At 41.6% G+C, this 13,309-nt stretch overlaps 1 protein-coding gene across 1 annotated transcript in view; it reads left to right on the top strand.

Moving 5' to 3' along the window:
- Positions 1-12,346, top strand: part of MYO18B (myosin XVIIIB) — a 972,020-nt gene extending 959,674 nt beyond the window's left edge. Inside the window, exon 43 of the mRNA XM_073582823.1 lies at positions 12,158-12,346. Coding sequence (XP_073438924.1) covers positions 12,158-12,171 — 14 coding nt within the window. The 3' untranslated portion in view covers positions 12,172-12,346. The remainder of the gene's footprint in view (positions 1-12,157) is intronic.
- The last annotated feature ends 963 nt before the right edge of the window (positions 12,347-13,309 follow it).

Below are 13,309 nucleotides of genomic sequence, written 5' to 3' on the forward strand. Positions count from 1 at the left end.
TACAGTAACTTTCTCATGCTATTTTTACATGAAATTGTTGACTGTGTAGAGCAAAATATATATAGGTTAAAGTTACTTATAATTAGAGTTGAGCGAAACAGGTCGGTCAAATTTATAAGTCACCGACTTTTGCTGAAGTCGGGTTCCATGAAACGAAACCCGACCATAGCGTGAGGTCGGCCACGAGGTCGGTGACCAGAGCGCCAAAGTCGCGTTTCAAATGATGCTTCCAGCGCCCTTTTTCAGCCAATGATGGAGGACGCACACTGTGGGCAACGCGATGACATGGGCATCGGTCACCACCATCTTTGAGAAGGACATGTAAGTGATTGGCTTGCTTTTTGTGGCATCACAGGGGCTATAAAAGGGCGTGCACGCCGACCGACATCTTACTTCTGCCGATATTAGCATTAGGGAGAGGTTGCAGCTGCTGATTCTGAATAAGGGAGAGCGGTAGGCAGGGAAGAAGAAAAAAAAAACTGCTTCTGCTGTTAGCGATTTCCACTGTACAACACAACAGTTTGCGTGCAGTGACAAGGGAGGCTCTATTTTTTGTGCATCAGCTCTGTTGGTTATTAGGCTGCCTTATAAGGCTCCCTGATAGCTGCATTGCTGTTTGCACACTGCTGTGCAAACTGCTTTTTTAAAAGCAAAAATACTTTTCTTCCTCTTTTCTGCACAGTTACCAAACGTTCATTTTTCAACACTTTTGTGTGCAGCAGTCCTGCTTATTAGGCTGCCTGCTGCCATACTTGGACTGAGAGCATCATTGTAAGCCTCCTAAAATCTCTAGGGAGCCTCCAATTCTCCCCAATACTATATACACACCTTGTACTTTGTCATACACCAGCCAATTTCAGCCTGTTAAATTGAGGTGTAATCTATAGTGGGCCTGAGATAATAGTTCAGCCTCCTAAAATCTCTAGGGAGCTTCCAATTCTCCCCAATAATATATACACACTTTGTACTTTGTCATACACCAACCAATTTCAGCCTGTTAAATCTATAGTGGGTCTGAGATAATAGTTCAGCCTCCTAAAATCTCTAGGGAGATTCAAATTCTCCACAATACTATATACACCTTGTACCTTGTATTACAGTACATATAGCTGGTGGTATTTTGGATACATTTTTCCAAAAATGAGGAAGTATGGTGGAAGAGGCCGTGGAAGTGGGGCGGGGGTTGCCAGCTGGTACTGATGGTGGTGGGGGTGGTGGTGCATCTGCTGGTAGTGGCAAAAGCACAGTAGCACCTAAGGCAAGAGGTGTTGAGCCTGCGTCATCGTCTGTCTCCACAAAGCCTCAAAGGCTCCCTTTTCTGGGAGTAGGTTAACCGCTTTTAAAGCCGGAGCATCAGGAACTGGTTTTGGCTTACATTGCCAAAACAGACTCCATCAAATATGCCCTCCTCTTTTGAAGTTTCAAAAAATCCAAGCACTGAGTCGTCAAGTGCTGGCTCCTGGTCAGGAAGAACCCTTTTCCTTGTGTCCTTCACCCCCACCAAAAGTGAATGATGCAGCAGGCCACACTTCACATTAGTCCATGTAGCTCTTTCCCACATACCATGCCTGGGTTATCAAGTCAAATCGTGAATTCCCCAGTCCAAGATGAATCTGACATGGAGTGTGGGTGGCCAGCCAGGGCAGTGGGGTTAATCGGTACCGGGCCGGTCTCTCAGAGGGATGTGTCACGGTGGTGGTGACCCGGTCCGTGGGCATGGGCGTCCATGCAAGGGGTGAATAACGTTTATAGGTGAATGATATGTGATGCCACCTGTGGTTTCTGATCAGATTGACCAGCGCTGCAGTGTCGCTTCTCTGGGACAGATGTTGTGGTGCAGCTAAGATGTAGAAGCCCTGCACAGGTAGAGCCGTAGTCACAGGGCAGATGAAAGAGTTGGTAGATGGTGTGCAGTGCAGGATGTAGCAGAGCCGTGCGCCAGGCGCAGGAGAAAGATGACAGACACAGTCATGCAGTTCCTTTACCTGTACTTGGTAAGTGCCGTACAGGACCCAGAGTACAGATGGAGAAGGAGTTGGTCAGCCTGGAAGCAAATTAGGAATTCTGTCTCCGCAGATAGGTAGTGTGGCCTCCGTTCTAGCGCTTATCTGAGGTACTCGCATTACTGAGTTCACTGAAGTTCCCCCTGTTGACTCTCTTTTGAAACTTTCTCGTATGGCAGGCAACCGTAGCCTTTTCCTTCTGGCTCACACACGTCGCTGCTGGGGCCTCCGAGCCTTAGTTGGGAACAGAGCATTTACAGCTGCTACTTCCTCCGGTTTCTGCTGCAGGACCGTCTGTGTCTCTACAAACTCGGAGACCGGAATCCGGACCATGCGCGCCAGCTAGGAGTGAGCCTTAACTCTGCTCATCCTCCAGCTCCCCTTCTCACATCCACACACTTCCCCTTCCCTTCACAGACTGCCCTAACTTCCCTCCTCCCGACCACAGAGAGCAGCTCCTCAGCAGTCAGGTTCAGAGCTCTCCCTGCTGGCCTGGAGTGGGAACTGTGTTGTGTGTTGGTTTAACTGCTAGAGAAATCCTTCTTTGCTCCCAAGCATGACATCACACTCCCTAGGAGGAAGGTAATGCCACTGTGGTGACCGTACTCCTGGGGGCGCCAAAAGTGCACTGATGCTCAGCCCCTGCTAGATGATTCTGCTGGTACATTGACCCAGACCACTACATTCCCCTCGCACTCTACACAGCCAGAATCTGACCCTGATGAAACTCAGGTTCCCCTTCCCGCATACTATACCACCTTACACGGTGACAAAGAGGAAGATGCAGATGAAAGTGCAGTTTGCTTGAGCAGGAGGGGGGGCATACTCATGGGCGACGGCACTGGCACAGGGCCCCTCATAGTACGCCCTCTGCCTAAACAGTCCAAGTGCAGAGAGATCTCTACTTATAATAAATATCCAATAATTATAAAACTAAATGCAATTGTTATACCAACAGTCTGTATATGTGATGTGTTCTGGCTTCATGGCATGGACTTGTTCTCCTTTAACTGTAATCCAGATATGTACTCTGGATCACCCCTTAAAGAAACTGCTTGTATAGTGTATGCTAACTGGCATTGCTTTAGTTTGTTCTGACAATATTGTTTATACTACCATGATGCATATCATTACTGTGTGGATTACTGTTTTTTTTTTTTGCAGTTCCATATTTACATGTTGAATGGGTTGTCCACCTTCCTGGACTTTTTTTTCCTTATTAAATTCTCGCAATTAAAGCTAAAAATCAATTTTTGCAATTAGGTTTTATTAAAAATGTTACACCTTTTGCCTCCTATAATCTCTGTTGACATAGTTGACCGCATTATATTTTTTTCAGCAAAATGTTTGAGGTACATGATTTTGTGGCACTTACTATTATACACAGTAGGTATATGCACTGGCTGCCCATTCATTATAATAATAATAATCTTTATTTTTATATAGCGCTAACATATTCCGCAGCCCTTTACAATTTTGCACATATCATCACTGTCCCCGATGGGGCTCACAATCTAAATTCCCTATCAGTATGTCTTTGCAATGTGGGAGGAAACCCACACAAACACAGGGAGAACATACAAACTCCTTGCAGATGTTGTCCTTGGTGGCATTCAAACCCAGGACTCCAGTGCTGCAAGGCTGCAGTGCTAACCACTGAGCCACCGTACTGCCCCAATAGGATCCAATTTAAACTGTTAGTTCTTATCCACTGTCATGCACAGTGTGGGAAGACTAAGTGCAACACAAGGGAATGAGGGGAAGGAAGCCCAAATGCTAGGTAAAGGGGAGTGTAGACCCCTAGGCAGATCTAATATCACCCTGCCTACCCTACCATTCCTATATTGGCTCCACACCATTCGCCCATCAGGAAACCTAAGCCCCGTATATTCTTAGAGCTAGGCCCTGAAAAGGGAAGGGGGAAGAGCACTGGTCAGTCCCCACTGTACACTAAAGACAAGAAGGGAGACAAACAAGGGCGAAGAAACAGCTTGAGCAGGCTCCAGAGAGGTAACACCAAACATCCTCCAAGAGAACCAAAGAGGAAGTAAGCCGCCTGCAATAGCTCCAAGCCTTCACAACGGAAAATGTGAATATCACCAGTGGCTACCTGATGCAGAATGAGAGTCTATAAACACCCAGGTACTGGTGTGACAATTAGAGCCAGAGGGAGGTTGCCACTGGCTCCAAAAGTCAGAAGGATAAAGAAGGCGTCTGAAAGACCAAATGCAGAAAACTTCTGCAGCCAGATGCAGAGCAACTGTCTGTTGCCTTTGACACACCCGTGACACCCACAAAGCCCTCCACAGTGTAGCACCCCCTACATCTCCTTCCTCTTCCTTTTTGTTTATCGGCCTATCCGCTCATTAAGTGACTTTCAATTAACCTCTGCACTAATCCGTACCTCCCACACCTGGCTCCAAGACTTCTCCTGAGTTGCGTCAATACTCTGGAATGCTCTACCCCAAGAAATTAGGACTAACCACAACTTATACAGTTTTAGGCACTCCCTAAAAACACATCTGTTTAGAGTGGCCTATCACGTTCCATGTATATAGCTCATTCACTATTTATCCAAAAATAACTCTCCATTAAACTCCACCGCACCCAAAAGCATCACACATACTGACTGGTGAAAACCTCAAGCAGCCTTTACCTATCCCCTGTTCCCTCAAGATGGCTGGACCATCATTGCAAATAAGCACCTGTACTCTGTCTCCCCTCACCTCATTGTGGATTGTAAGCTCTTACAGGCAGGGTCATCATTATTTTGCTTTAATTATTGTATTATCGTTAGTGTTGTTACTTATGACTTGTATATGAAATGTTTAATTATTAAGCGCTGCGGAATATGCTGGTGCTATGTAAATAAAGGTTATTATTTTCTGCTCCTGCTCTTCTTAGTGCATATTTCCTCACAGACTGCACAGCTCACCAGTCCATAAAATAGCTGCTATTGGTGGAGCATGTGACAAAACTTGTCCAACAACCTTGTCCAATTGAAAACCTCACATGACAAATCTGCTTTTCCATTGGAGAAGGATGATGTACAGGTCTGGTCACATGTTTCTCAACTACCAGACATTTTCTGGATTGGAGAGCTGTGCAGTCTCTGAGAAAGCTGTATTAACAAGAGCAGGAGAAGAACTTGTCAAACAATAGACAGTGCAAAACAGAAGTTATAGGGGTCAAACTGTTTACCATTTTTAATTAAACCTAACTGCAAAAAAGATTTCTACCCACAACTGCATATATTTAGGTAAGAAAAAAATGTCCTCAAAGGTGTGCAACTCCTTTAAGTGGTGATAAATTGATAAAGTGGTTATTTGTGAGGATGTCAAATAAATATTAAAATGTGCATCACAGTCTCTACAATCTAATTTTCCTACATACAAACTCCTGTTTTCTATGGTTGGATTTTAACCCAGAACCCCATTGAACCACCCTATTATATTTAAAATAAATCACTAGCTATTAATGGTCATTGCAATATATTACACCAAAAATACTGTATATACTTGAGTATAAGCCGACCCGAGTATAAGCCTAGGCACCTAATTTTGCCATGAAAAACTTGGTAAGCTTATTGACTTGAGTATAAGCTGGGTATGCATTGTCTCTTCATCCCTGTCCTGCTCTGCGTGGCTCCCCCTGTTGTATGCATGGCTCACACCCCCCTGCATGGCTCACACCCCCCTGCATGGCTCACCCCCTGTATAGCTCACAACCCCCCAGCATGGCTCACAACCCCCAAGCATGGCTCACAACCACCCAGCATGGCTCACAACCCCCCCAGCATGGCTCACCCCCAACATGGCTCACAACCCCCTAGCATGGCTCACAACCCCCTGTATGACTCACAACCCCCCAGCATGGCTCACAACCCCCCAGCATGGCTCACACCCCCTGCATGGCTCACAACCCCCAGCATGGCTCACAACCCCCCCAGCATGGTTCACAACCCACCAGCGTGGCTCACAACCCCCTCATAGCTCACAACTCCCCAGCATGGCTCACACCCCATCCTACTCACCCTCCTCGGGCATCCCTGCAATGCATCTCTGTAATGTGCAGGCAGCTCTTCCTTGTTCCTGTGTTCAGCGGTCATGTGGTGCCGCTCATTAAGGTTTGGGAGTGGAGACGTGTGCATATTCATTACCTTAATGAGTGGTATCATGTGACTGCTGAACACAGGGAGAAGCTAAGCTGCCAGCACTAGGACAGAGATGCAGCAACGGAGATGCAGCGACGCAGGGTGAGTATAGATGTCTTCTGGAAGCCCCTTCCCCTGCCGGCTTTCTGGTCAATGACTCGTGTATAAGCCGGGGGGGGGGGGGGGGGCGGTTGTTTTCAGCACAGAAAAATGTGCTGAAAATCTCGGCTTATACACGAGTTTATACGGTAATTATTATAATTTTTTTCAAAAGGACAAAGCTATAGCCAAAAATCTTAATTCTAGCCTTTATTGGTGCCTTCTATAGTTAATGGAGCAGGCAGGTAGATTTGCTAGTCTACCTTTCATTTCTAAAAGCAGGGCAGATAGCCAAAGAGGATCTAGTTTTGGTACTTTTGTTACAAAGCCAAAATTCATCTTAAAAAGGCTTAGTTTAGACCATCTACAACTATCTATAAAGTGCCAAATATCATCTTTATAAAGTAAATACTGGTAATACTGCTCAAAAGGGAATTTCACAGCTTTTATATTACTATCCTTTAATGAAACAGACTATGCCTCTGATTTACATTTAGTTCTGCACATTTTTCTAAATACTTGTCATTAAAGAGTTAAGCAAATGATGAAATATTTCCATGCATGTATAAGATCATTAAGTTCCTTTAACAGGAAGAATAAACAGACTTTCATCTAAATTTGCTGTGACCAAATTACAGTGGTAATTAAAGCAACACCAGGCCTTATCTTCATCCTGCAGCAAATTCATGAAACAGCCATTGCAATTGCAAGTTTCTAAGATTAGCTTTGCTCTATGAGTTGTTTGACTTGAAATATTTGAAATACATAACAAAGGGAATTATGGATCCACGCCATACAAAAGGCCATACTTCATTGATGCAGTTTGATCATTTACAAAGTAGGATCAAATGGTGCTTTCAATAAAACATTATTTTAAGTTGTACTGTATATGTGAGCAAATCTATATATCTTTACTAAAGATCATGTTGAATTCTTCAATGATATTTATACTACAAAAAAGTTACGAAATAACATTTACCGCATGTCTATTTTACATGAGAATCATTTGGCTCTTCTTCTCAGTTCACAATTTTAGCACAGCTATACTGCACACATATCTAGTTCACAAAAGAGAAATGCATATACTTTCAGCTCACCTCTCAAACACATGTGAATCAATGAGAATGCTTGAATTATACCGTAATTAGGGTTTAGTTGGAGAGGGAAAGGCATACTTGAAAAAAGTGTTGAAGAATTCCAGCACTTAATTTCCAAATGTAGATAAAACATTAATATTAATGCAATTGCTAATGTTTTTATCTGTATTTGTAAATTAATTGCTGGCTTCTGTCAATGTTTTTTTCAAGTACTAGTGATCAATGAGTATGCTCGTTGCTCGGGTTTCCCGGAGCATGCTCGGGTGGTCTCCAAGTATTTGGAAGTGCTCGGCGATTTAGTTTCTGGTGCCGCAGCTGCATGATTTTTGGCTACTAGACAGCCTGAATACATGTGGGAATTCCCTAACAAACAGGCAATCCCCACATGTATTCAGGCTGGCTAGCAGCCACAAATCATGCAGCTGCGGCAACAGAAACTAAATCTCCGAGCACTTCCACTTACTCATAGACCACCCGAGCATGCTCGGGAAAACCCGCGCAACGAGCATACTCGCTCATCACTATCAAGTATACATATATAGTTTCAAGCATGCACACATATATTTGCTGCCTGCACATATATATATATATATATATATATATATACATACATACATATTATATAGTATATATACAGTGGGGAAAAAAAGTATTTAGTCAGTCAGCAATAGTGCAAGTTCCACCACTTAAAAAGATGAGAGGCGTCTGTAATTTACATCATAGGTAGACTTCAACTATGGGAGACAAACTGAGAAAAAAAAATCCAGAAAATCACATTGTCTGTTTTTTTTTCATTTTATTTGCATATTATGGTGGAAAATAAGTATTTGGTCAGAAACAAAATTTCATCTCAATACTTTGTGATATATCCTTTGTTGGCAATGACAGAGGTCAAACGTTTTCTGTAAGTCTTCACAAGGTTGCCACACACTGTTGTTGGTATGTTGGCCCATTCCTCCATGCAGATCTCCTCTAGAGCAGTGATGTTTTTGGCTTTTCGCTTGGCAACACGAACTTTCAACTCCCTCAAAAGGTTTTCTATAGGGTTGAGATCTGGAGACTGGCTAGGCCACTCCAGGACCTTGAAAGGCTTCTTACAAAGCCACTCCTTCGTTGCCCTGGTGGTGTGCTTTGGATCATTGTCATGTTGAAAGACCCAGCCACGTTTCATCTTCAATGCCCTTGCTGATGGAAGGAGGTTTGCACTCAAAATCTCACGATACATGGCCCCATTCATTCTTTCATGTACCCGGATCAGTCGTCCTGGCCCCTTTGCAGAGAAACATCCCCAAAGCATGATGTTTCCACCACCATGCTTTACAGTAGGTATGGTGTTTGATGGATGCAACTCAGTATTCTTTTTCCTCCAAACACGACAAGTTGTGTTTCTACCAAACAGTTCCAGTTTGGTTTCATCAGACCATAGGACATTCTCCCAAAACTCCTCTGGATCATCCAAATGCTCTCTAGCAAACTTCAGACGGGCCCGGACATGTACAGGCTTAAGCAGTGGGACACGTCTGGCACTGCAGGATCTGAGTCCATGGTGGCGTAGTGTGTTACTTATGGTAGGCCTTGTTACATTGGTCCCAGCTCTCTGCAGTTCATTCAGTAGGTCCCCCTGCGTGGTTCTGGGATTTTTGCTCACCGTTCTTGTGATCATTCTGACCCCACGGGGTGGGATTTTGCGTGGAGCACCAGATCAAGGGAGATTATCAGTGGTCTTGTATGTCTTCCATTTTCTAATTATTGCTCCCACAGTTGATTTCTTCACTCCAAGCTGGTTGGCTAATTGCAGATTCAGTCTTCCCAGCCTGGTACAGGGCTACAATTTTGTTTCTGGTGTCCTTTGACAGCTCTTTGGTCTTCACCATAGTGGAGTTTGGTGTCAGACTGTTTGAGGGTATGCACAGGTGTCTTTTTATACTGATAACAAGTTTAAACAGGTGCCATTACTACAGGTAATGAGTGGAGGAAAGAGGAGACTCTTAAAGAAGAAGTTACAGGTCTGTGAGAGCCAGAAATCTTGATTGCTTGTTTCTGACCAAATACTTATTTTCCACCATAATATGCAAATAAAATGAAAAAAAAACCAGACAATGTGATTTTCTGGATTTTTTTTTATCAGTTTGTCTCCCATAGTTGAGGTCTACCTATGATGTAAATTACAGACGCCTCTCATCTTTTTAAGTGGTGGAACTTGCACTATTGCTGACTGACTAAATACTTTTTTTCCCCACTGTATATATATATATATATATAGACGTCTTACCAACTTAAGTGGCAATCTATAGAATTTTTAAACAGGTGTGAAAAAATGTGGCAAACTAAAAATGAAGTGTTAATAGTTTATTTTTTTGCTAATTAATCAAATGCAAGGTAAATGAACAAAAGAGAAGTCTAAATCAAATCAATTTTTGGTGTTTCCATTTTAAAACCGCATCAATTCTTTAAGTACACTTGCACACAGTTTTTGAAGGAAGGTTGTTCCAAACATCTTGGAAAGCTAAGAAAAATTCTTCTATGGATGTAGACTTGTACAAAACCTTCTGCCTTTTAATGTAATTCCAAACAGACTGTATGATGGGCTCAGTGGTGGCCATGTCATCACTTCTAGCACCTCCTGTTCTTCGTTTAAATTTGGAGCTCATCAGACGATTCTAAGTTAGTATTTAATTATGAATAAGTATCTGTCTGTCTTTCTCAGCATTGAGGACACCCTTAATCCTGATCAAATACCCAACTCCATTAGCTAAAATGCAGCCCCAAACTTGCAAGAAAATGTCGCTGCAGACACTCATAGAAATGCTCTCCAGCCCTTTGGCAAATAAATGGTCTACTGCTGTGAAATATTCCACATTTTGACTTATCAGCCCAGAGCACTTGCTGCTATTTTCTGCTTTTCGGTTCCTATGTTTTGATGCATAGTTGCATCACATCGACCTGTTTCCATGTCGATTGTATGGCTTTTTGACCACAATTCTTCCATTGAGACCACTTTGGCCGGACTTATCCAAACAGCAGATAGGTGTAACTGGGTCCTGATGATTGTTGTCAGTTATGAGCTGAAGGCACTGCTGGATATCTTCTGCTTTCAAAAGGAAGTAAACATTAATTTTCAATTTTTTTGTGTACCAAGTACTGAGTAAAACAAGCAGGTACTTAACCATAATGCCCTACCATCAGTGAGGCATCTGATTAGCTCCAAATTTATTCAGCAGCATGACCACAGCTCCAAACATACAGCCAATGTCATTAAGAACTATGTTCAGCAATGATGATATGTCGCCCACCGAGCCCTGATCTTAACTTCATAGAATTTGTGTGTAGTTACATGAAAAGACCAAAAGATTTGTACAAGACTACATCCACATTCTCCAAGATTTTTGGAACAAAGACAAAGCTGAGTTCCTTCAAAAATGCAAGTGCACCTAGAAGAATTGATGCTTTGATTCTGTTTTGAAAACAAAAGAAAGTCCCAACCAAATATTGATTTGATTTAGATGTCTCTATTGTTCTTTTCGCTTTGCATTTTATTAATTGATAAAAAATAAACTATTAATTCTTCTTTAATTGAGAGCATTTTTTACTTTGCAGCATTTTTTCCACACCTGTCTAAAACAGTACTATTTAATATAAAAAATACTGAATGCTTCCTATTTGCTATCTGTACTCTATCACTAACCCTAATATCAGGCTCATACATCATGTTCTGTAAAGTTAACTTCTCAGTAGTTATCTTTTTATCATTACAGATAGGATAGCAAAGAAAGATAATACTGCACCTCCAGTGTCGGACTGGGGTGCCACAGGCCCACCAGTATCCAACTCCAGGGCCCCACTTTTCACTTTTCACCTACATGCAAATGTGACATTATCCTCAATCACAAATTTTTATAATAATGATCTGGGTAGATTGTCATATTAATAAGATGCTGCCTTTATCTGTACATAGTGATTAATGTATATTGTGCCAAGTACTGCTCATATAAGAGGATGGTGGCCCACTCTTACATGAAGGCCAACCGAGGATTCTCCTGTTCTCTTATGGGCTAGTCCAAGCCTGTGGTGGTGAGAGGTATTGAGTTCTCCTTCAATGGAAACATTCAAATAGAGGCTGCACAGACATCTGTCTGAGATGGTTTAGTGAATTCTGCATTGAGCAGGGGGTGGGACACGAGGACCCTGGAGGTCCCTTCCAACTCTACCATTCTATGATTCTTTGATCTATAGAGGATAAAACTGGATACTGATGTTTACAACTCACTTCCTCTCCCTCCCTGCTCAACACATCTATACAAAAAGCTTTCTTATGGAAATCAGTAAATCACATCCAGGCTGTTTCTTATTCCCATGCTGCTCATATAAACCATAGCTCATAATGTACAAAAAATAGAAAACTAAAATCCACAATAAGACAACAAAGGCAGATTTGTTTTTTTTTTTGACTATCCGTGGCCCAGTATTACAAATATTAGGCCAGAAGAGTGAAACAGATAACAATTTGTTTTATTGCCAGTGGTAAATAATTTTTCTTTACACAAAATAAGACAAAAGGCCGTCGCTGCGCCTTAAAGCGCAAATGTGAAACCGGCCTTAGGCTTCAGCGGTATTTTAAAAGTTTCATTCTTTAGCCTTGTTGTGGTCATTAAAGCTGGTAGTCAATATTAAGAAATCAAGTTCTTAATATATATTGGGAATTTATAAAGAGTTATTAAATGAGTTCCAACATTTTAAGGCAATTAAAAAATGAAAAGTGACAATTCATAGTGTTCATCATTCTTATACTTTTGTTTACCTTTTAGATTCTACAAATTGAAGAATGTCAAGTTCTGTGTAGAAAACACTATGGCCGCTTGGATTCTTCTGTCTGAGGTGCACATTATATGTTTGCCAGAAGAGTAAGACTATAAAGATGGATTTATGGCTAGAAAATAAAAATGTTGTTTGGTAATTTGTTTGCTTTTTGAAAATAAAGCAATATGTTTCTCATCTTTAGGTTGTCTTTAATAAAAAAAGAAACATAAACATTGTCTTATTGGAAATTGTTGTTGCATTCTCTGCTGATCTTTCGTTTTTTGACTTTTACGGTGTGAAAGCTGTTCAGATGCATTCAGCTACCTCAGGTTTACTGTATCTCGTATCTCTGATTATATCCAGTCAGGACCAAACAACAAAGTTAATCTTGTTTTGGGAATCAGAGACATAACAGGGATTTACCAGCAATGGAAATTCCAATTCAAGGTGTTAAAAGCAAGAGCAAGGCTTGTGGATCTAATTACCTTTTTAAGGAGAAAAGCGGAGACGATGCGTTACGGTTGCATTCCCTGTATATATCCAAATATTTAAGCAGAACCTCATGTTGCCGCGTCTCAACCTGAAATCTATTCGCAAAGCCTCACAAGTGCAATGATTTCCCGAGAACAACGCGTACAGTACAATTTATGACAAGCCAAATGCCAACTCTGCAGAATAAAAAACGTGTGGCATTCCGATTTGTCAAAGCTTGCAGGTATAAACTGTAAATATAGGTAGGTCACAAGAGATGGGCTATCATCTATATGATATATAGGTAACAGGCTTAGCTCAGACTAGCACAATATGTCACTGAATTCTTCCCTTGGGGTAACTATATATCAGTACTAGGTTGCATTGACCTAGAACTTTATCTCAGAAAAGAAGTGCCATAGATAATATTGTGCTGCTCATCTATTGTTTTTTTAAAGCGTGCCTTCAGTTTCCCAAGAAAATGATTATAATGAGAAATCTGCAATATTACTATTTTTCTAATTAGTGTGACCTGCAGCACAGACTTTTCCGCAGTTCGTTTTGTGGGTTAACTGCAAAGATCACTAATACAGTGTATAAAAAAAATTATTATAACCAGAAATTCATCTAATCATATAATTATATTTTTAGACATAATTATTTTTTTATAATGTAATATATTATATATT

Source organism: Dendrobates tinctorius, unplaced genomic scaffold (assembly GCF_039654945.1).
Source record: "Dendrobates tinctorius isolate UK_male_01 unplaced genomic scaffold, ASM3965494v1 ptg000073l, whole genome shotgun sequence".
NCBI classification, from domain to species: domain Eukaryota; kingdom Metazoa; phylum Chordata; class Amphibia; order Anura; family Dendrobatidae; genus Dendrobates; species Dendrobates tinctorius.